The sequence below is a fragment of the Sus scrofa genome, chromosome 8 (assembly GCF_054392235.1).
Source record: "Sus scrofa isolate SSC_HxYL_T2T_F1_AM1 chromosome 8, Sscrofa_HxYL_maternal_Yorkshire_Landrace_v2.0, whole genome shotgun sequence".
Lineage (NCBI taxonomy): Eukaryota > Metazoa > Chordata > Mammalia > Artiodactyla > Suidae > Sus > Sus scrofa.
The window spans coordinates 118,179,678-118,201,335 of record NC_139390.1 but is presented as its reverse complement, the minus strand read 5'-3'; the positions used below and the strand labels follow the sequence as shown (position 1 = coordinate 118,201,335).

At 50.7% G+C, this 21,658-nt stretch overlaps 2 protein-coding genes and 1 long non-coding RNA gene across 10 annotated transcripts in view; 1 reads left to right on the top strand and 2 right to left on the bottom strand.

Annotated features, from left to right (window-relative positions):
• Window positions 1-21,658, bottom strand: part of CASP6 (caspase 6) — a 1,021,045-nt gene that overhangs the window by 813,769 nt on the left and 185,618 nt on the right. The gene's annotated exons all lie outside the window — the stretch shown is intronic.
• Window positions 1,038-20,769, bottom strand: PITX2 (paired like homeodomain 2). Of its 4 annotated transcripts, XM_013978953.3 has the most exons (5): window positions 20,523-20,769; window positions 16,621-16,676; window positions 16,020-16,157; window positions 4,721-4,926; window positions 1,038-2,289 (listed from the first exon to the last, which is right to left on the bottom strand). In XM_013978953.3, the coding sequence occupies exons 2-5, from the start codon at window positions 16,664-16,666 to the stop codon at window positions 1,726-1,728; spliced, it is 954 nt and encodes a 317-aa protein (XP_013834407.2). In that variant the 5' UTR covers window positions 16,667-16,676; window positions 20,523-20,769; the 3' UTR covers window positions 1,038-1,725.
• Window positions 3,713-21,658, top strand: part of LOC146401004 (uncharacterized) — a 161,259-nt gene continuing 143,313 nt past the window's right edge. For all 5 annotated transcript variants that reach the window (XR_014813204.1, XR_014813201.1, XR_014813203.1 and 2 more), the window contains exon 1: window positions 3,713-3,972. This is a non-coding gene — a long non-coding RNA (uncharacterized LOC146401004). The remainder of the gene's footprint in view (window positions 3,973-21,658) is intronic.

Here is a 21,658-nt window from a genome sequence, read left to right as displayed (position 1 = left end):
ACGGTGATGAATTCTTTGGGACTAAGTCCTATTTGCTACTATTTGTTACAAAATCAAATTTCACATTAAAAAAAAAAAAAAAAAAAAGCTGACAACCACCAACAAAGGAAGAGTGGTGCTTAAAGTTCTTTTAAACACTCACACCGACCTCATTCCCCGTTTAGTTGTCAGAAGATGGGAGGGAGAACAGGGCTGTAATTCATCTTGATTTGCTTCATTGTCCCGCCGTTTGCAAACTATAATCCTGTATAATTTCAGGAACAAGCAGGTTTAGAATTAATGGGTCAATATTATTTAAAACAAAACATGGGGAGCATGACCTTTGCCTCAACTACATATTGCTCGACAAGACTCAGGAAACTCCACTCTAACCTCTCAACCCCTGGGCCCTTTGAAAAACTAAAGGGCTGTGGTTATTAGGAGTGGTTGTTTCCCACCACCCCCTTCTTTTAATGTCTCTAAAGTATCTGGAAATAGTAATGTAATATAACATGAAGAATCTCTCTACTTAAGCCTGAAAGATAAACGTGGAGGCCTAAATATTTTGAACTGGAGGTGTTTCCTTGTAAACTTATTATAGAGACAGTCCTCTTGAGAGTAATGTATATAAACTGTACATGTATACATACACACATGCTTCTCCAAAACGATTTACTAGATGTTCAGGTCCCCCCTCCCCAAAGGAGTAAACTTGAAAGTCATTCCATGCTAACCTACTTTCTAAATATTCTTCTCCTTTGCTCTTTCCTTCTTATGTTATTTGCTAGCAATAATGGAACCCTTTGGGTTTAAGCCAAAGAAAAATCTGGGAGACAACAGCAGATTCTGAAGCCTTCCTCCCCCACCCCCCCAAGAGTGTCTTTTTTTTTTTTTCCTTTTTAGTTTCTGATGAATGGCTATAATTTATTTCTACCAAATTTAAATAAGTACTGCTGCCTTGTGTGTTTAACTAGGCAGAGGGAATTGGTTTGTTTAGGAAGTGGTGACTGAGGAACCCTGGCCAGGTGACAGAGGAGGGGAGAAAGAATCCAGGCCAATTTGTATGCAGTATATTTTACTCCATGAAATAAAACACATTTTTCATATTTGCTGAAAAGTAAAACAATAATATTGTACGAAATGTTATACACAGGGTAGGTTGTACATAGCAGTTTCAGAAACATCATTGCATCCACCAGAGAAACTATTCTAAAACTGATATTCACACATTTTTTTATAATAATAATATGTTAGAAACATACAGTGTGGCATTTAGTATATACATTCCTTTGCTTGCAAGCGAAAAATCCTAATCGCTTCTGTATAACATGCTTTATTTTAAAGCCTAACCTTTAAAAACACTGTTGTGATATTACTAACAACTGCTTTTTATAAAATTAATTTGACATTTCCATATATATACATCCTTTCAGTCATTTCAATGTTAACAATGCTAAACTTAAAAAATAACAAGCTTATAGTAATGTTAAAATGTCATATCCAGTCAAACATTTGTGTGTGTCCTTGGAACTGTCGGAAATACTTTTAGTGAAAGATGTTAGACTTTGAGGAAATTCCTTTGAAATCAAAGGAGCTCTCTTTTAATTCAGTGGTTTCCTTTCCTCTCCTATATCTTCTCTCTCCCTTTCTTGAGTGCCCACGACCTTCTAGCGTAATTCCCAGTCTTTCAAGGGCAGAATTGCCCCATCTGGCACGGTCCTAGGATCCCCGCGCAGTGGGCGCAGCTCACACAGGCCGGTCCACGGCGTACTGGCAAGCACTCAGGTTGGACGCCGGGTTCTGCACGCTGGCGTAGCCGAAGCTGGAGTGCTGCTTTGCTTTCAGTCTCAGGCTGGCCAGGCTCGAGTTACACGTGTCCCTATAAACGTACGGAGGAGTTGGCGGTGCGTAAGGACAGGCGGGCGTCGGCACCGCGGAATTCAGCGACGGGCTGCTCAGGTTGTTCAAGTTATTCAGGCTGTTGAGGCTGGAGCCCGGGACTCCTGTCACCGCTGAGGGCACCATACTGGACGACATGCTCATGGACGAGATGGAGTTGGGCGGGGAGAACATGCTCTGCGACGACAGGGGATTGACGTTCATAGAGTTGAAGAAAGGGAAGCTCTTGGTGGACAGAGAGGCCGACGTGAGGCCCTTGGCCGCCCAGTTGTTGTATGAGTAGCCTGGGTACATGTCGTCGTAGGGCTGCATAAGCCCGTTGAACTGCGGCCCAAAGCCATTCTTGCACAGCTCAGCCTGCTGGTTGCGCTCTCGCTTTCTCCATTTGGCCCGGCGATTCTTGAACCAAACCTGGGGGTGGAGGGCAAGGAAGCAAAAAGACACCACGGGTCAGATTGGTAAAACCTTGATCCCGGAAAGCACCAGTGGGGCCACCCCCCTTCAACACACGCGCACAGCCTCCTCGCTGCCACAGTCCACCCCTCCCCCCCGCCCCCCAACGTCCATGAGCCGCAAGCTGCCAGAGCTCGGTCCCAACCGCCGAGGTCCAGCTGGGCCTGAGAGGCCGGCCTCTGAGTTGTTGAGTTGTGCCGAAAACCCCAGCCCACGCCCGGCGGCCTGCGGGTGCCTTGTTCACTAACCCAGGGCCTCCTCAAGGGCCAAAAACACTTACTGCAAAATAAACGCGGAGCAGCGGGCTCTCTGCCCAACCCTTCCCCGACCACCTTGCAAACTTGCTTGCATTCCAAAGCCACAGGCTCAGTGACATGGACAAGGGGCTGGGAGGCCCGCGCTCTCTCCCACAACTCCTCCCTCCCCTCTCGGATCTCCACTGCTGCCCCCTACTCCACAAAACGTGCGCCCTCAACAGGCACCAGGCGGGCGAACCCCCTCCTTGCCTTGCCAAATAACCAAATAAAAACCGAAAGACCACCTCCCCCGACAGCTCATTAAACTCCACGACCCGGACGTGTAAATCTCCGGGAACCCTGAACAAGTCTCTTTGCAGCCCTCCCCTCCCTCAGTCGCCCCTTTTGCACCCTCCGCCTACCCCAGGCCAGGCCCGCAAACCCGGCGCTGCTCGGGCTGGGCCCGGCTAGGTTGCTGGGCTTTGCGGGCGGCCGCCCAGCCCGGCCAGCCCCCACCTGCGTCCGGTGGCCCCGACGCAACCCCGTTCTCAATCCACATCGGGCCCGCCCGTCGCCCCAGACGGCGGCTTTTGTGTATTGGAGCGAGGCCTGGCCCGAGATTTCCGAGCTGACACCGGTGATGTTTCACATTACACATCTCAGCCAGGCCCAGCAGCCTAATCCGCTTTTTCCCCCCTTTTCCCTTTCATTCTCGATTTCCTTTTTACCCCCCTTCCTCTATGCGCCCTACTGCTATAAAAAGCACGCTGCACTCCCCGCTCCGCCAGACCAGCAGCCATCCTGGAAGGAATTGTCGGAGGGAGCCGAGCGCTTCGGCGGCAGGGGGCTTGGGAGGGACGGCCGAACGGGGGCGGGGGAGGGCTTTTCCGAGGCATTCCTGAGAACCCGTAGGTCGTGTTTTCTTTACAGTTTCTTGTCATTTCTACTCTGGGCCGTCTAAACTTTGCCCAGGCGACACGAGTACGTGAGAGGCTCGTTCCCCAGATGGGCAGGAGAGCTAAGGAAAGACTGACCTTGCGCAAAAACCACGAGGCCCGGGCCTGAACGTAGCTCTGCGCAGTTAAACTAAAACCACTTGCAACTTCATCCTGGCTCTTATATCCATCAGCATAGCTTCGTTCCCTACACAGATGCCACCTAGAGAGTGCCTCCATTCCCTCTGCTTTGGGAGCGCATTTTGGTCTTTATTCATTTCATCGTTATCTCTATAAGTGTTTTCTTCTTCCTGTTTGCTCTAACTAGGGGCTCCTTTTCTATCCAGAGTTGTTTCCGCCCACCCTAACAGCAAAACCTCTGGATCCTGCTACGTATGTTTTCTGCTTCCAGAATCCTAACAAATTCGGAGTTTTCTACTGACCAGCAAAAACCAGGATGTTGCTACCAGGTAATTTATTTTTAAGTTCATTTTTGTCAACCTATAAAGGACAGATTTGCTAAAAAGGTAAGCCCTTTCTCTAATAAAACTATTATAATTGTTAGGAAAGCTATGGGTAACAATCTTATGAGAAAAGATAAATAAAACCAAATCGAAAAATCCTTCTTCTTTTTTCTTTTCTAAGAGGACTAGCAGGATAGCAGTTGTGTTATTAAAACTGCTTACGCGGATCACAAAACCAGGGGACAGGGTGGGGGAGAGACCTGAACGGCCAAACAACCGCAAAGACAGTGTAGCGGCCGAGAACCAAAAGGAGAAAAAGCTGGGCTAGGCCTCGCGAGAAAGTTTTCCTGAGAGGGCCAACCTTTGCGTGTCTCCGGCGGATTTTCCTTGTTAAAGGCGCACAGGTTGGAGCCTGTCATCGGCTTCTGGCCTTGGAGGGATTTTATTAGCGCTCGTTTGGCGAATGCAGGCCAGGAACACAATGCGCTATGCAGGGGAATGCACGCGGCCGGCTTAGGAGCGCGCTGGGTGGCGGGGCGGTGAGCCGGGCCCGCTCCCGGCGCCTGCGCCAGGCCGGCGGCTGGTCTCGAAAGGGGGAGCTGTAACCTCGCAACTGGGGCGGCCGGGAGGCCGTCAGCCTTCGCAAAGGCACCCCACCAGAGTCCTCCCTTAAGGCGCCGCCTTCCACACGCCCTCCCGATCTACAGGGCCGGCATCCCTGCAGCGCCTTCCCCAGCTCGGTGCGGACTCCTACCCGGACTCGGGCTTCCGTAAGGTTGGTCCACACGGCGATTTCTTCACGCGTGGACATGTCCGGGTAGCGGTTCCTCTGGAAAGTGGCCTCCAATTCCTGCAGCTGCTGGCTGGTGAAGTGAGTCCGCTGCCGCCGTTGCCTCTTCTTCTTGGACGGGTCTTCAGCGCCCACATCCTCATTCTTTCCCTGCTGGCTCTTGTCTTTCTCTGAAAACGAAACACAGAGGTTCTCGTCAGCATGCCCACCTGCTACCCGCGAACCGCAAGTGAACCAGGCGGCGGAGGGCCGGGGAAGAGATGAGCTGCCTGGCGGGGAGGAGTGTGTGAGCGGCCGCACGGTGCGCGGAAAGCGCTGCGTCTGCGGGGTGTGCAGATGTGAGTGTGAGTGTGCGCGCCCCATCTCCTCCCCTCCCCCAGCGCCGCACGTTTTATTTACATGTTTATCTCATTGCGACGGCACATTCATTTTTATAGCCCGTGCTTTCAAGTATATTTATACGCCTCTGCGCGGACACAACAAATCTCCCGCGGCAGCCACACGCGCGCGTTTTACAGATTCCCCTTGTAGAAAGCTCAGATTTCGATGAAGCCTAGGAAAAGTAGATTTGGGATTCAGCGAGGCACCCAAGTTCCTCCGCTCTTTAGAAAAACCTCCTGTTCTTCTGGTGCGTAGTTTCACAAATGTTTTTCTAACAAGCGGAGCTTCTTGGGAGCTGAAAGCCAAGAGCACCACAAGGACCGGGTAAGGGGCGGCCTCTGAAGGTCCTCGAATGGAGGTGCCGAGATTTTTGTGATCCAGGAACGAAAAGGGAAGCCAGGGTAGGAATAGGAAGAGCGGCAGAACGGCTCGCGCGATTCGCGCCACCCCAGCCGCGCGGTCAAGGCAGAGCGAAAGGGACGCGGGGGTCAACAGAACCCTGGCTCCGGAAGTTCTGCAGGGAGCCAGCTGAACGACCACTCCCACCACACTTCCCCCAGGAGGGGCCGACTTCCTTGGAGGCGAGAAGGGCCGAGCTGTGCGGGGCCGCGCGGCGCCTTACCTGCGGCCTCGGGGCTGGAGGTGTCAGAGATGGTGTGCACCTCCAGCCTGTGCTTGGAAGAGTCCAGGGAGCGGGTCTGACCGGGAGCCAGGACCGAAGCCATGGCCAGCGGCTGGGGATGGTGACAGGAGGAGGAGGACGAGGAGACGGCCAAAAGCTTGGTCCCTGCTGCTCGGTGCTCCAAGTGCAGCGGGCCTTTCATGCAGTTCATGGACGAGGGAGCGCGCCGCCCTACCAGTCCCGGGCTGCCGCCCCGCCGAAGTCGCGTGGCTGCCGCCTCCTGCTCGGCTTCGCGCTCTAGGCGCGGAATTTCCTCGCCGCGGCCGCTGTGGGCAGAGCCAGGGTACACAACTCCCGCAGAGTCCTCAAGCCGAGCCGCCCGGGTTCCCTTCGGAAGGCTCAAGTGAAAGGGTCCGGCGGCCGAAAGTCAGCGGGCAAACGCAGACATGGGGTTGTGGGTAGGAGAGCGCAGCTCCGAACGTCTTTGGGGAGCAGGCTTCCAAGCTCCAAAGCGAAACAAGAGTGGGCAAAGACCCCTTTCCTTCCTCCCTCCCCCAAGAACCCCTCCAATAAGGAAGGCTAACGCCAATAGCGCTCTGCCCGCCCCCGGCGCAGCAGCACTGACAGCGAAGTGTCAAGAGTGACAGGGACAGGTAGCTGATACTAGATCTCCCGCGACTGCTGCAGCGGCGCGGGCCTCTGGGCGCACCCTCCGCGGTGCGCACACGCACACCCCCTTGGGCCGTGGAGCTCGAGCCCGGCCTCGCCGCAGCTCAGTTCCCAGCACCCAGGCGAGCGACGAACCAGATCTGCGGCTCCAAGCTTCCCTGTTGGCCTAACATCTTAAAACCAGAGGCGGGCTTCCTGGTGCCGAGACGTCACTCCGCCGCGGCCCTCCCCAACCCTCCCTGCCTCCGCCTCCTCACAGACCCTTCGCCCGCCGGAGTGACGTGGCCCCGCACCAATCAGGAGGCCCCGAGCCGCGGCGGAGGGCGACTCCTTGGCTGCACCTATCAGCTGTGCGGGGCAGGACTAGTACCTCGCTGTACCCGCAGTCTACACCCGCCGGCTCTCGGGAATTCTGCTCTGGCCCGGCCAAAGACGATTCGGCTTTTAGTTCTGGCGAGGAGGTGAAAAGATGAGGCTGGGAGTAAAAGGCTCATCAGAAAGAAGCGGAAAGGTCGAAGGCTGAGAGGTACAAGGATCAAGGCACCCGGCCCCCCTTCCTTTTGTGTCTCACATTTATTTCCAACCGAGAGGTGGTTTTCTCCCCCTTGTCTGGAAAGGAGACATACTACTTAAAAGCAGAAAAATTTAAAAACACCAACAAATCATCTCTCCGATCTTAAATTTTACAAACAGACTGTCAAGTGAACGCTGCGGAGCTAATCTAAAGAAGCTTTACTTTAATTGCAAAGAAGACAGAGCCCTGAGAAGAGAGGCTAATAAATTAGAAATCGAGAAGCAAATGGACCCGTCAAAAGAAAATTACCTTGACTTTAAACGAACAACTGTTTGGTGGGTCACTCTGGATTTATACAAGAATAAAAAGTCGCCTCAGATCACGTTCTCTGTAATGCTTATTAGTCCCCAGACAGAAAACGCACAATAGAATAGAAACCCTAACCCAGCATTTTCAAAATGCTGAAAGCTTATCCATTCTACTTAAGGTTGATTAAGACACATATCCTAGAGCTTTCAAATTCCTTATACACTGTATTAAGCTTGTCCTAACCCCAGAGAGAGCCACGCTTTAAATTCGACTCTCTTGTTTACTTTATTATCAATCAGATTCAAATCCATAAAGCCTGTAGAATCAACAACCTTGAGCTAATTATATATATAATATGCTTTAATGAATTTCCATACAATTAAGAATGTTGCCAAATAACCAATTTCAAGGATAATTTTTAAGTAATTTTCTATTCCTAGGGAGCTCAAGGCTGTCTTGAATTATTACAGTCCAAGCAGGCAGAGGCAATAGGTTGGTGGGCTAAGGGCAAAAACCTAGGAGAATACTCAGCTAGAAAAAGTCTTGTTCATTTATTTAAAACAAAAGGAAAAAACACCTTTGCGGACATCTAAATCTTTACTATTTCCATAGAAACTAAAGAAATCCAAAGATATCATTCAAAATAATTTGTGAAAGTCCTTTTGTCCTCTGGCTTAGGTCAGCTGAAGAACGCAAACTAATCTCCTCTGGGTTTCTGCATTGGCGATTGCTTTATTGTGGAGTTAGTGTTATCATCCCTGAATGTGTATTTGTTTGACATTACAGTCAATGATTTGCAATGCCAGTATGAGGTATCTTCAGAAAACTCCCTCCTTGTCCTTGTTCCCAAGATTGGGAAACTTATTAAGTCTGGGGCAGAGCGGATGAAGCTGACTACAAATATATTTGTAACCTATGTGTGTCTCCTTTGCCCCGCTCCCACCTCCCACCTCCCACCCCCCAAACCCTATCTACAACTCCTCCCCCATGTTAAACAAGCTTGAGAGCAGTCCGAAGAACCAAATGAGAATTCTTCAGTCTCTCCCCACAAGTATCATCCAACTTTAAGAAGAATTTAGCTGCAAGGAGGAACTTTCTTCAGAGTAAGCTTTAAATCGGCATTTCTGGTTTTAACCTTTTATTTCAGTTCACCCCATTCCACATATACACACACCTGCTCAGAGCAGAACACATCCCCATGTGGCAGGCCTGCATTAGCGGAGGCTCATACATCCAGCTATATTAGGTCCAGCAATCTTATCACTAAATTATACATATTACATAAGCAGCCTATTGGTAAAGAAGGTTAAATTAATTTACATTCTGCTCATTATCTGGTGCTTAAATGACGCATTTTATCCCTGAGATTTGGCAGAGAATCTCCTTCTCAGACCCCACAGTGTTTCACCGAAGACAATGCTCTTACATTTGTAGTGGTTTTTAATCTGATAAGACTCTAATTTGCTTAAGTCTTTTAAATAAGGGTTTTAAATGTTTCTAGTCATTTTCTTATTGAATTTCCTTTAATTCCCCCAAGATCATAAAGTGTATATGTAAAGTAAATATTTCCTCCCATTGCACTGCCAGCCAATGACCTATAACTGAGTCATATGAATCCAGCTCTTTTCTGCCCAACATGTTTACTAATCATATTCCAGTATCTTCTTTGAAATCTCAGCATAGCTGAGATCCCCACAATATTACACGCTCAAGCCTTCATATCACAAAGAAACTCCATCTCATCAAAGAAGGAAAGATTCTCCTCTATTGTGAGCATACTTTCTTCCTTGTTTCTTCAAAATTCAAACCCTGGAGTTGCAATTTTGGTGGAGGCTCTGAGTGGTTTTCAAAATTCCTTACTCAGAAGAGCTGAGAAGCTTCACAGAGCCGTATATATTTCCAAGTCCATCCTTCACTAAACCCATGGAATTCTGATTTAAGCTTAGTGGCTCTGTTGACTAACAGAACTTTCCTCAAGGCAAATACCCATGTATGAAGGACCCAAACCAGCCTCCAAAGTGGGTGAAAAACCCAAGGCAAGTGACAGCTCCTCATAGTGCCAAAGTGTGGGAAATGCTGGAAGTGCTGGTGATCAGCCTAAAAGCCTAAGAAGATAAAGAATCTTAAACCATTTTGATCCACTGCAAAATCAAGTGGAGAATGAAGATAAATTATTTGAAGAACTCTGGCTAAGTACAAATAAAATCACATATATGAATGCATATATCTATCTAGAGACAGAAATACACATACATAATATGGATCTCCCCAATACCCCCCTCCTCAAGGGGGGGGGGGTGGATTTCTGTGTATTTTTCCAGGCAGAGTTTCAACTCTCTCCTGAGATTGAGTGACACCCTTTCCAGGCCCAACAGGGTTCACTCCATGGGTGGTAGGAGGATGCCAACATGAAATGTCTAGATAGGAAAAGCAGGTGTGTAGTAGGGAACCAAGAAAAACTTCTCAGTGAAAACTGTAGTGGTGGTGGGCAATTTTTAGATTTAATCTACAAAAAAAAAAAAAAAAAAAGAAAGAAAAAAACAAAAACCCCTTGTGGGTGCACAGTTATATAGGTATAGGCAGTAAGGATAACAAAGCAGTTGGAAGTAGGGAAATCTTAGGTATTTTGTGAGTTCAGCACTATGGTTGCCCCCCTTCCCCCTCCCCGGGCACTCACTCTTCTTTAACTGGTTTTAGAAATTACTATGACTTTAGCCTCCACCACAGAAATTGTCAATCCAGAGGGAAAAAAAAAAAAAAAATCAGTGTAGTCCACTTCAGGGAAGCTGGAGGTGCTACAGGGCTGCGGTGGGGAGAGGATGGGAAGCCCAGTTTGGATTTAGGTTTTCCACTCATTAGATACCAGGGATCCTTTCCATCGGGGTTTTCCTGCTAATTCTATCAAAGAAAGACCCTTGAGGAGGGAAACGTGTGACACGGGGTCAGGCATGTTTTGAGCTGGTATTTGCCACTGATTACCAGTCTTAAAGTCTTATTTAATTTCACAGTTTTTAGTGTTAGTTGCACAAAGGCCCTCTGGCCATTGCAGTGAGATGGGTTGGGCAAGGCTGCCAAACTGACTGCAGTGGCCAGGATAGGAGCTGGGACCCAACCAAGGGATTATGACTTTTAGGGGGAAAATCTGGCCTCAGAGCTCACCTGGACAATAGTTCAGTTGGTCCCTGCACTGTCAGGCCATAGAGGGGTGGGAATCTAGTTCCGGGTCCAGGCCAGCTCAAGGACGAGGCCTGCCTGGACTCAGCTCGGAGGCACGTGATAGGCATGAGTGTATGTGTGCAGGAGCATGCATCGTAAGGCACAGAGGTCAAATGGAGACCTTGCACCTTGTCCGAGAAGGGCCCTGCCTCCCCTCCTTGCCTTGCCTGTCTTTCTCCGCACACACACATCAAGGCGAAAAGGGCTCTTTGCTGTCCCCCCACCCCAGCCTTAAATCCAAAGAACCCAGAAATTAAAGGCTTTACTGTAGCTGATCTCGCCCCTCCCCATTCCCTAGATAGAATTAAAAAAAAAAAAAAAAGTACAGATTTGTAAAAAGGAGCAGATTCTCTTCTGAATCAGAAGTCTGTGGAGGGACTGAGCAATAGCCACCCTCTCTGGGTCCTTGCAAGTTGTACCCATATTTCAGTCCCAAACAGAACCATTTGAGGTTTGGGGTAACTGGTTGGGGGATTCTCTTCACCCCACACTGGCAGGTAAAGAGAAGAGGGAGGGATTAGAGCAGGCCAGGGAAGACAAGCTGCCATCACCAAACCCACGTGCTGTGATGCCTGTTAATGCTATAGGTTTATTAGGCACTCATTTAATGCCAGAATGCAACTATTCATGGAAAAGTAAAATAAAGAGAATGGTATACTTGTGTATGGGGGTAAGAGAGAGATAAAGGAATGAGATAAACATCAATATCTAGGTCCAGAGAGACAGAAGTGACATGGGACTAACTAAAGTCACTTAAAAAAAAAAAAAAAGTGAATTAAAACACTTCTCTGCCTTTCTCTTTTCTCTGTTTTTGCTCCCCAGCTCATGTCCATCTCCTTTTCTGTTTCTCTTGCTCCCCTTCTTTCTGTCTTCCCTCTCCCAGACATGCTGGTAGCTAACATTCAGCATTAGTTGTCATGGTGACCATAAATCACATAAATCCAAAAATACCCACCTATAATCTGAGATGAAGCTTTTATTTCCCTAGTGAAATAATATTTTAAAAGCTGTCAGCTGACAAAAAAAAAAAAAAAAAAAAAAAAAAAGGAACCCACCTCATTGTAGTAACCCAAGTAATATATTACTCCTAAAGGTTTAAATTAAAATGTCAGCCTGTTAAAAACATGCTGGGAGAATCTTGGGCACTCTTCATGTCAGATCCTCACAATGAAGTTGACTCCATCACTCCTGATCGCTCTTTAACACATATATGCAGTTGTGCTTGCTCTCTCTCCTTCTATTAATTTTTTCCCTCCCCTCCCCACTGCCTTAGTCCTCACATACTGTCTCCTTTGGGTTGTAAAAGGAAGGAGTCTCCATCTAGATCAGTAAGGAGCTCCATCCTTTGCCTGGGTCTTCTGAGGGTCCTGTTATCAGTCGCTTTCTTACATCAAAGAGGGGTGCCTTAGGGGAAAAGAGGCTCGTCAGGGCCACAGTGGGGGAGTCTTTATGGAGGAATTGGGAAGACGGAAACGCACAGGGAAGGAATGGGGGTGGGGAGGAAGACTGAAGACTGAGTAGTGGAGAACTGAGCTGGTGGCCAGATTCTCCGGTTAAGCCTAGTCTAGCGCAGGAAAGGTACGTATATTCTCCCACTCCTGCCTTTTCCCCTCCGGGAGAGGAAACTTGCCCATTTGAAGACCTTGGGTGGGGGTGGGAGGGAGGAGGGTGGCGGCCGCAGTTGGGCCTTTTGTCTTGTACCTTGGGCTTGTTGTCTTTTGCCTATCTTTGGATTACAGGGTATTCGCCTAGATGAAGAGCCATTAATTACCCATTCAGTCAATATTAGGAAGACGACAAAGCTTTTTACATAGGATTAAGAAGACATCAGATTGTTCCATTAGTATATTCCTGCTCACGAATAAGCTTTCGTTATACATTTCCTTTTCCCTCGAGTCGCTCTAACAACTGCTGCATATATTAACAGCGGGCGGTGCGGGATAACAGCCCAACTAGCCTAGCGAAACTTTGAGCGTGCACCGCGACTAGACCGAGCAAAGCGACCTGTAAAGAAAGACGACTTCTGCGAGCGGGGATCTGCAAGGACCTTTGGATAAATGCCTTTCCGGGGGGGCGGGGGGGGGGACCACGAAAAGGAGAGGCAGCTTCTGCAGATAAACTGCAGATCTGGCGCAGGTGGCGTGCGGGTAGGAAAAAAAATAAAAGGAAATCTCTCCTTCCCTAGCTCCCCCTGCCCCTCAGACCTCACTCCACTTCGGCACGCCCGGGTCTCCTGCCCCGGCTTCGCACCAAGAGCGGTCCACTCTTCTAAACAGCCTCCCTCCGTGCCTCGCGTTTCCCATCGGGCTCAGGCCTTAGCGGCCTCCCCACACACCACCAGTTTGCGTTTTGCTAAAGGTAGTCAGGACTGCTTTCCAGGTCTCCTTGTCAGTTTTAAAGTCGCCTCCTAACGGCAAAGGGAAATCGGATGATTTGCTTTGGGTGGCGGGGGGGGGGGGGGGGGGGGGAAAGGCACATTAGGAATCCCTGTAGTATATGCTTGGCAAACATTTGGTGATTGAATGAATGGGGCTCTATGGCTGTCAAGGCGGTGGGGGTTACCCTGGGTCCTCTGAAGAAGACTGAGACCCAGCTGCTGCCACGGGACATGGTTTGTGTGTCGCCACTAGGGCCTTGGAGTCCCTGTCCCTAGAGAAGGAAGTCTGCGCACGCCAGAGGCCCGGGTCGAACACTTTGAGCCCAACCACTTCGCCAAAATGATTTAAAGAATTAATGGCATCGCTGGGGGAGACGACGGTACCCGCTCCAGGTCTGGCTGTGAAGCCAGGCGCGGGGACCGACGGGAGGTAGCTCGGGGGATTACAGCCTCGAATCCAGAGCCACTGCCTCGAAACTTCAAAGGTTATTGACCCGGGGAAGACCAGTTCATCCTCTTCCTGAAGGTCAAGACTATTTTTTGAGTTTCACCAAATGGGGGCTCCTTTAGGGACATCCAAATCGAGGAAAAGAAAAGGACCACTGCTCTAGGGGGACGTTCTCCGGGGGCGCTGCCCCTTCTGTGAGGCGGGCGGGGGTGGGGGTGGGGGTGGAAATACTGTGTAACTTGCCAGCTCTTCCTCTCTTCACTTGTCATACCCATCCACTCCTCTCTCCACCCTCTCTCAAGCTCCTGGCTTTAGGGAGGAACCATTTTGGGGTTCAAGCCAGGCTTTGGGTCATCCCAGTGGGGATGCACCAAGAGGACAGGAAGGGACGCAGAGCCCCGGCCTCCCAGAGGTCGACCCTGACAACCCAGGGAAGGTTTTCGGTCTTCAAGGCTGAGGCGTGTTGGGGCGGTGGTGAGGGGTGGGGAGAGAACATCATGGGCCTTCTCAAAAATCGCTTCTCATTGTAAACATTTTTTTCCTTTAAAGGCAAATAAAAACTATAAAGAAATTAAGGAGAAAACATCTCTTTTAAAAAGCAGGCTGTAGCTAGGAGTTTGCATATTCAGTAAGTTCAATTCACTTATATCCAGTAAAGGGGGCTCTGGCAACCTTCCTTCCTCAGTGCTAAAGCTTTGTCCACTTGCATGTGACATTTTGGGTCTACTCTATTCCCTAAAAGCCAATACAATCATGATTTTCAGCATTTTTTTTCCTATCACGTGTCTCTTCTTAATTAATGGCATCAAACATGTTTGGGCAGCAATTTTCCTTTTCCGTCCAAAAGGTAGAATACAGACTATTGGCTATGTGGGGAACAGCCTCTCCTTGCACTGAAATAATCTGGGCCTGAAAGTAATGGTTAAGAAAACAATCGTTTATTATTTCTAGCTCTCTCTCTCTCTCTTTAAACTTATTAATTATCAAAAGCGCTGGCGCAGGGGCGCCTACTCAGACGGGGACAGGAGGGGACAGGGCTCTCCGGCTCTCTGCCACTCCTTGCTCACGCAGGAAGCCACCATCCCACCTCAGGCTTCTCCTCCAAGGGGCCCTAGCACGCGGGAAGGCCACCTGTCCTCAGAAACCGTCGCCAGGGTCAAGAAAACCCTGGGTGGGAGTGGGTGGAGATATTTTGCATCTCTCCGCTCCCAGCGCAGCGAGACATGTCAGCCCGGGCAGGGCTGTGGCCAGCCCGCGCGGTGCGAAACGAGATTGGGGAGCTCCCCTCTCCCATAGGGTTAAAAGGAGCCAGGGCTGAACCCGCACAAAGCATTTTCCGCGGGAGTCATCGCTGCTCTTGATTTTTAACCATATCCCAAACATACTCCGGTGTAATAATTTATTTTTACGACCGATTATCAAACAGAAGAAGAATTTAACACAATCTTAATGACAGAAATCACCCGACGTTATCTCTGCATGGCCCCATTTAACCCCATGGGGTTAATCCCAGACAAGTGAGCGTTTAACTGGCCCAGCAGGACGACTAGCGATGTTGCACAGTGTCGAAGCCATTTTGCTCCACACCACTTTAGACGTTTTATTCCAACAAATGATGCTTTCTCCCAGATTCACTGGGAAACCCCAATGCGGGGGCCTTTGTTTTCTTCTTAGAGATACGGTTTGCTTACTTGGCACGGTCCTCTCGCCCCCTTCTAGCACACATTACATTTATATCCTTACACTTCAATCCGGAAAGAGGGGGTTAGGGGCCAAGGGCTAGGGGGGCCTTTATCGCCTCACACTATCAAAGGTCAACAACCTCCTAAGGCCGGACACTTATTTATTAAGGAGACTGGAAAACACGGAGAAGAGAGGAAGGGTAAATTTTAGTTTTCATGTATTCCAAAGGAAAGGTTGTTCCCATATTCCCTCCCCGCTCAAGTACACACACTCCCCCCAAAGGATACATTTGAATTCATCAAAAGTCTGTACGACGGGTAGAAGACGTTTTAAGTTTTACACACACCTGCAGACACTGAGCAGCAATGGCACTTGACTCATCCTGACTGAAACCAGACTATCAACCACATTACCAAAACCCGAGGCCCTGCAACCAGCACAACAGGTAGGTTCGCGGTCGGTCGACACCGGCCCACACTCCATTCCATCCTCCGCGGCTGCGCGCAGTCGCTGCCCTCGGGCTCTGCAGGGCTGTCAGCTCCGCCGCCTCGCTGCCGGGGCGAACCTACGCCCGCCCAAGCCTCGCGTGCTGGCCCTTCGCGGTAAACCCCGCACCCACGAGCCCTGGCCGGGCGCCACCAAGGGCGGCGGGGACACGGTGGGCCCTGCTCGTGCTGCCTGTGCAGTGGGACATGGAGAGCGATAGAGGTCGCTGTTGGACCACTTTTCCACGCCAGCAAGCGGCGCCGAGGTAGGTCGGGGTGTGGGTAGCTTAGGCCACACATCAGGAGATCATCAGGAGAGAGCGAGAAAGAGCGAGCGGGAGAGGTGATGGGTCTCAGGAGTGCAGTATAATTTGGAGAAAGGAATTAACGTTCCTTGGACGGCTGCTTCCCGTCCCAACCCGAGGCCAAGTGTCTAAGTTCGGAGCAGGCGCGCCCCTTCTGGCGGCCTCGCCGGCGCGCGCCTCACCCGAGACCCAGAGGCCCGGAGGCCCGGAGGCGGGTGTCTAGCGCGCGGCCTGCGCCTTGCTCCCGGCCTTACCACTGGCGCCGGGATGCTGCCGCGGGAAGAGCTTGCTGCTGGCTGCCTCTTTCCGGCTCTCGGGAGAGTCTGTGAACTCGACCTTTTTGATGTCGGAGTCTTTGGAGAAGAGGCATTCAACGGCCGCTGGCTGCACGCCTGGGCCACGAGCGCCCGCCCCACGTGCGGGGTGCGAGACGCCCCGGACGGCGGCGGAAAGTAGCGGGGGTCGAGGGGGGTGGGCGAGGGGGGCAGGACGGAGGAGAAAGAAGGACAAAGAGCAAAGACCCAGTTAGAGGAAAGAGCGGAGGGCCCTCTGGCAACCCGGAGCAAGGCGGCCCTTTCTCTCGCGGCCTCCCCTGCTGCCCGCAGCTCCCGCGGGGAGGCGAAGGCCGGGAGCTGCGAGGCCTGGCGAGCGGCTCCCTCCCTGGCCACAGCCCCCCCCCCCCCCCCCCGCAGGGCGAGGCCACCGGCGTCCCGGTTCTGATTTCCACCCTGCCCTGGCCGGCCCCTCCGGGGAAGCGCCCCTTGCGCGGCCTCGCTGCGGGACCGGTGCCCTCTCGCCGCCCTCGCGTGGCGCGATCTCCCGTCGGGTGACCCTGGCAGAAGAAAAGACTCTTACCTAATTGCACACACGCCGACACTAGTTTTCTGCAGTTGGTCTCCATTCCCCGTTATCTGCAAAACAGAAGAGAAGGAGGGCTGTGAGAAGCGGCGGCGGGCGAGCGGGCGGGCGGGCTCAAAAGAGACTACCTGTGGGGTTAACAACTTCCACCCAGCTCCTAGGCGCCTTCTCCGGGCTAGGTTTCAGGCGTGTTTCTGGAACCTGACAGCCTCTAGCTGCCCAGCCTCCTCATCCCCACTGTAGCCCGGGTCCAGGACGACGGACTGATTGTTTACCAAGGGGGGAGGGGGAATCTCCCTCCAGAGTTGCAGCGCAAGGGCCCAAGGGCTCTGGGTGATAGAGCCGCCGTGTTGTGGGAACCCAGGCTGTGGAACTATTCACAAGGGTGTCTGTGGCAGGGGTTAAAAAGCCCGTCTGAACACGAGGACAGCCTTAGCAGATGCAAAATTTGGGGATGAGAGGAAAGGACTTTCTCTCTGGGGAGCTGTGTGCGAAGGCCAGCGCAATGTTTGGCCGTTAGTTGAAGCTCCGTAAACATTTATAAAGTGTCAGAGTCAATTTGTTCCTGTCCTAGATAGCAGCTCCCCTCGATTTTCTGTAATTCTGAACCGAACAAGACTCCAAGGCTCTCGGCCTAGGGTGCTCCAGGAGCGAGCTGGCTTCGAGCCTCTCCTCCATCAGGAGCCACTTTTCCATATTTAGCCACACTTTCCCCTGGAGATACTCACCCGGCCATTTATTTACCCTAAAGTATGATTTAAGATCTCAGAGCAGGGGAACGGGGTAGACTGAGTGAGACGGAGGAGAGCGGGGGCAACGTCCCCGGAGGGTTTTCTACCCGCCAAGGGTAGAGAAAGAGCTCTGAGAGAACGGCTCCCCCAATTTTCCCTCTTCTCCCCAAAGCAAATCTTTCTGCAAATTTCCAACCACAACGCAGCGAGCCGAGCGTTTAACACGCGCCTCCTTCTCTGCCACAGGCAAACCGGGAGAGGTGGGTGGCGAGGGGCTCTGTCTGGGTGGGTAGAAGAGCCGCGGCTGCTTTAAAGACAGAAGAAAAGAAAGACGGTCCCAGCTCCCCAGGCCCCTTGGATCACCGCGCCTGCCTCGCTCCAAGCTAACCAGGGTACGCCGGCGGCGGGAGGGCCCATCTCGGCCCGGGTCCAGGGCTGGGGCTGGGGGCGGGCGTCGGCCGCTCGTTCGAGGGGCAGAGGCTGGGCGGGAAGCTGGGGGGTCTGGCTCTGGACTGAGGCGCATTTCTCTGCTCCTCGGTCTCTCCTGGAAGGACCTGGGGCCCAGGGGCCTCCCGCCAAGGTCTCAGCCTAGAGGAAGGGCTGCCCCGCGCGGCAACGTGGGGATGCAAAGGTGGGGACCGCTAGGCGGTTCCCCCAGCCGCTAGCGTGGACGCAGGCGGGGGCTCTGCCGATCCTTGCGGGCCCGGGGGCCCAGAAGTAGCAGTTTGGCGGCTCCAGATTTAGTGATTCTGCAGTAAAATCACAGGATTAGTCCCTGATTGAGATGTCTGTTCGTGAGATATTACAAAATTCATTATCACAGCTTTCTACTAACTCGATATGAAGTAACACAGATGGGATTTTATTAGTCCAGACTTCAAATGTTTACTTATGATAATTTCAGGGGAAATTTGCATGTCATCATCATTTTGATAATCTTTTTTTTTTTTTAAACTTCTGAACTGGCTGCATTATTAGCCGGTAGCCAGAGCTTTGCAGATGGTAACTGCAAATAGTTTTCATTTTCTAAAATAGTGAAATATACAAAAGAAAGAGATCCAGTCGCTGAGTGTAAAGTCGGTCAATTATTACACATTCTCCCCCCACTCCCAAGCTTCAGTGCTGAAGACCAAACAAAGCAATACAAAACAAATCTTCAAGAACTCCTCTCTAAAGACTGAAAAGAAGGTCAAGGCATGTTTCTTAGCTCACTCCTACATGTCCTTGTATCTTGGGGATTTATTTTGCAGTCAAAATCAGTCCTGAGACCTGCATTTTTTTTCCCCCTTCATATAATGACCAGGCCTACTGGAATAACTGAGTCTAAGTAACTTGGGAAGATAATTTTTAAAAAGAGACCTTCAATTCCCGCCTGCTGATACTTAAACTTGCCCTGTCAAGACAAGTCTTATAAGACAAAGTTGCCCACCGGTTTTAGGGACTGGCTTCAATGGCTAATCTCAAAAATTAAGATGAGCAACTTTTCCTGTTGGGAAGTTGTTCTCACTCCAAAAGTTCATGTGCTGCTTGGAATGTATGTGCCAGGGCAATCTTGTTTTGGCCAACTTGAATTTTCTATTGTGAGTGCACTAAAAAGCACTACACACCTTGTGAACCACACTGAATGAGCACTCTGAACCACACTAGCTAAGGCAGGCAGGCAGGCAGGCAAGCCCTAAGAAATAGAAATTCAGTTGAAAATAATTTCTGCAGGTTGCCATAAGATGAAGTTGCAGGAATGGTATATAGTCCTAATAATTCCACATCCTTTCACATTTCTCCCCCTTTCCATTCACATTGTTACCCTCTAACAAAATCTTTAAAGGAAAGTTTAAAAATAAACATGGCAAGAACATATGTTTTAAATGAACCAAATTAGTGAGATTAGTCAGTAAATTAATTTGCAGTGGGTAATCATTTAAGGAAATTAAAATACTGCTTAACAGAGTTCTGTATTTTACCAGTTTAAGCCTTCTTTTAAGCCAATTAATATTGATGCTTTAGGAACACTTGAGGACAAATATGCTCAACTTGAGGAACAAAGCACCTGAATAATTTAAGGGTAGTCTTGCTGAGGTAGAGCAAAACATTCCATATATGAAGTCGCTATTTCATTTTTAGGGAAAGTTCGATTATTGAAGCCTTGGATGCTTATTTTATGTTATGTCAACAGAAATCTTCAATTTATATTGCTTAAGAGCTTTGTTTCCTTGATATAACTGCCATTTGAATTTTAGATGGATTTCTCTCAAAATGATATGAAAAGCATCTTTAATTCTTATTAATGGCCTAAAAAGAATGCAAGGAAATTTCTCTAAATCGAATTAATTTCTCATAAAATATTTTGGAATGTATGAATCCCTACATTATTTTAATTCATGACAGTAAAAGTTTTTTTTAATTTAGTTCACTTTAGTAAGACTAATACTTGCACAAATAAGAGAAGACTGAAAAAAAAAATCCACTGCCCTACGATGGTTTGATTTCTAAATTGCTTAGGAAAGTCAAGTCATTAAATTAGAGTAAGAAGAGGAACATATTTCTCAGATTCAGAATCTTATTTTTTTTCTTACGGACAGTTGGAAAATAGTCCTCTTCCCTGCACCCATTTAAAATGTATCTCCTGAAGTGCAAGATTGGACTTGACTGGTAATCAATTTAAAGGATTTATAATCCGAAGTAATTGTTTGAGCTTGGCATCCAGGCCTGGCTCCCAGGTAATTCGCTTGGGCCTGAGAGGTCACTAACTGCCAGTTAAGATGAAATCTTTTTTTTTTCCCCCCCCCCAATTGGTAACAATGGGAAGGGGGCTAATCTTCCAGTAGCTGAAACTTTGTACCCGGCCCTTTATCTTGAGAATGCTAATCCTCAGTCTAAGGATTTGTCCCTGCAGTGTTGGCACCGAGATTTAAGGGAAGATACCTCCTTTTAAATGCCAGCCCTGGTCTCGTTTCCCACTCGACTTCAGCACCCCATAGATTGTTCGTGTCTGTGACTGGGGACGAAAGGAACAGGGCTTTGCAAGGTCTGTTTGCCAACTGCGTTACCTCGGTGGGAAAGGCAGCCCCAAGAGCCACAAATCACCCAGGGTGAAGATTCTCCAAAGTGGAACAAATTTCCAAACTCGCATTATCTCACATCCCTGCGGGAGAGACGGCCTCCACTTACCGGCTACCGGGCGAGAGCTGCTGTCTCCGCGTCCCAGAGAGATTTCCAGCGAGCCGAGGCGCGGGCTGCACGGCCAGCGCCCGAAAGCCGGGCCGAGAGGACTGCGGGGCTCCCGAGGGTGCCAAGTTCCGTGGGGGTCCAGGGGTACGAGGTGGCCTCCGGAATCTAGCCGTCACGGGCAGTTTCTTTCTGCTCTTCTCCAGCTTTCTCGCTCGCTCTTGCACTCTCTCTCTCCTCCCTCGCTCTCATCCCTCTCTCTTGCTTCAGCCCGGACTCCGTGTGGGGAGTGACGTGACGTCAGCAGAGATTCCACCAAACTCCTCTGCACAGTGGCGGGCGGGCGGGCAGCCGAGCCGGCCGCGCGGCGGCCGATCAAGAAGCGAGCGCAGCGCTCCGGCGAGAGAGAAGGGGGGAGCCGGCAGGGGTGACCAGAAACGGGGCAGGGGAGGGAAGTGGAGGCCGAAGGGCTCGGGAGCCGGGAGCCGGAGGAGTCGCGGAGAGCGAAAGGAGAGGGAGCCGGCCAGGGCGCTTAGGCAGGAGCGGACTGAGCCGCAGGCGCGAGCTCTCCCGCTGTGGAAAGGAGGACGGGAAGGGAGGATGGGAAGGAGGAGAAGAGAAAGGAATCTGCGCCAAACCGGGAGCTCTAATAAATCAGAGGGGGAGGGCAAGGGCTTCGGGGACACAGAAACGTACTCCTGGCGGGGGCGAACCTAGTCGGGGAGGGAGGAAGGGATAAGAAAGTGGCCCAAGAAACGGAACAAAAGGCAACGTGCGTGTGTTTGGGGGGCGAGGCGTGTGGGGTGTGAGTTTGAAGGTGCCTGCTTGTGACCTGCTTTCAGGCCTGCAGGGTTGCGGAAAGAGGTCTTAGAAACTAGGGGTTGCAGGATGGGGGAGGGGGAGTGGGGACAGACCCGAGGCTGGAGGGAAGGTAGGCGGGGTGGGGCGAGAGGATGGTTGAGGAGAAATCTGGTGAGGTAGAGTGGCTGCGGTTGAGTGGGGTGGCAGGGGTGGGACGGGGGGGGAGAGTGGGGAGGTGGAGGGAGACAGCTTGGAGGGAACGAACTGGGGCGAGTCAGTCTGGGAAGGCCGAGATATCTGGCCCAGCGCCGCCGACGGGGACGCCACGCCCGAGGTCA

What these genes read in the sequence shown, in the direction of transcription:
- PITX2 (XM_013978953.3), bottom strand. Translation starts at nt 16,666, where the DNA reads ATGGAGACCAACTGCAGAAAACTAGTGTCGGCGTGTGTGCAATTAG. An exon ending in GCAGCATCCCGGCGCCAGTG is followed by an intron (nt 4,927 to 16,019) that starts GTAAGGCCGGGA and finishes TTTCGTTTTCAG; the next exon opens with AGAAAGACAAGAGCCAGCAG. An exon ending in TTACGGAAGCCCGAGTCCGG is followed by an intron (nt 2,290 to 4,720) that starts GTAGGAGTCCGC and finishes CTCCACCCCCAG; the next exon opens with GTTTGGTTCAAGAATCGCCG.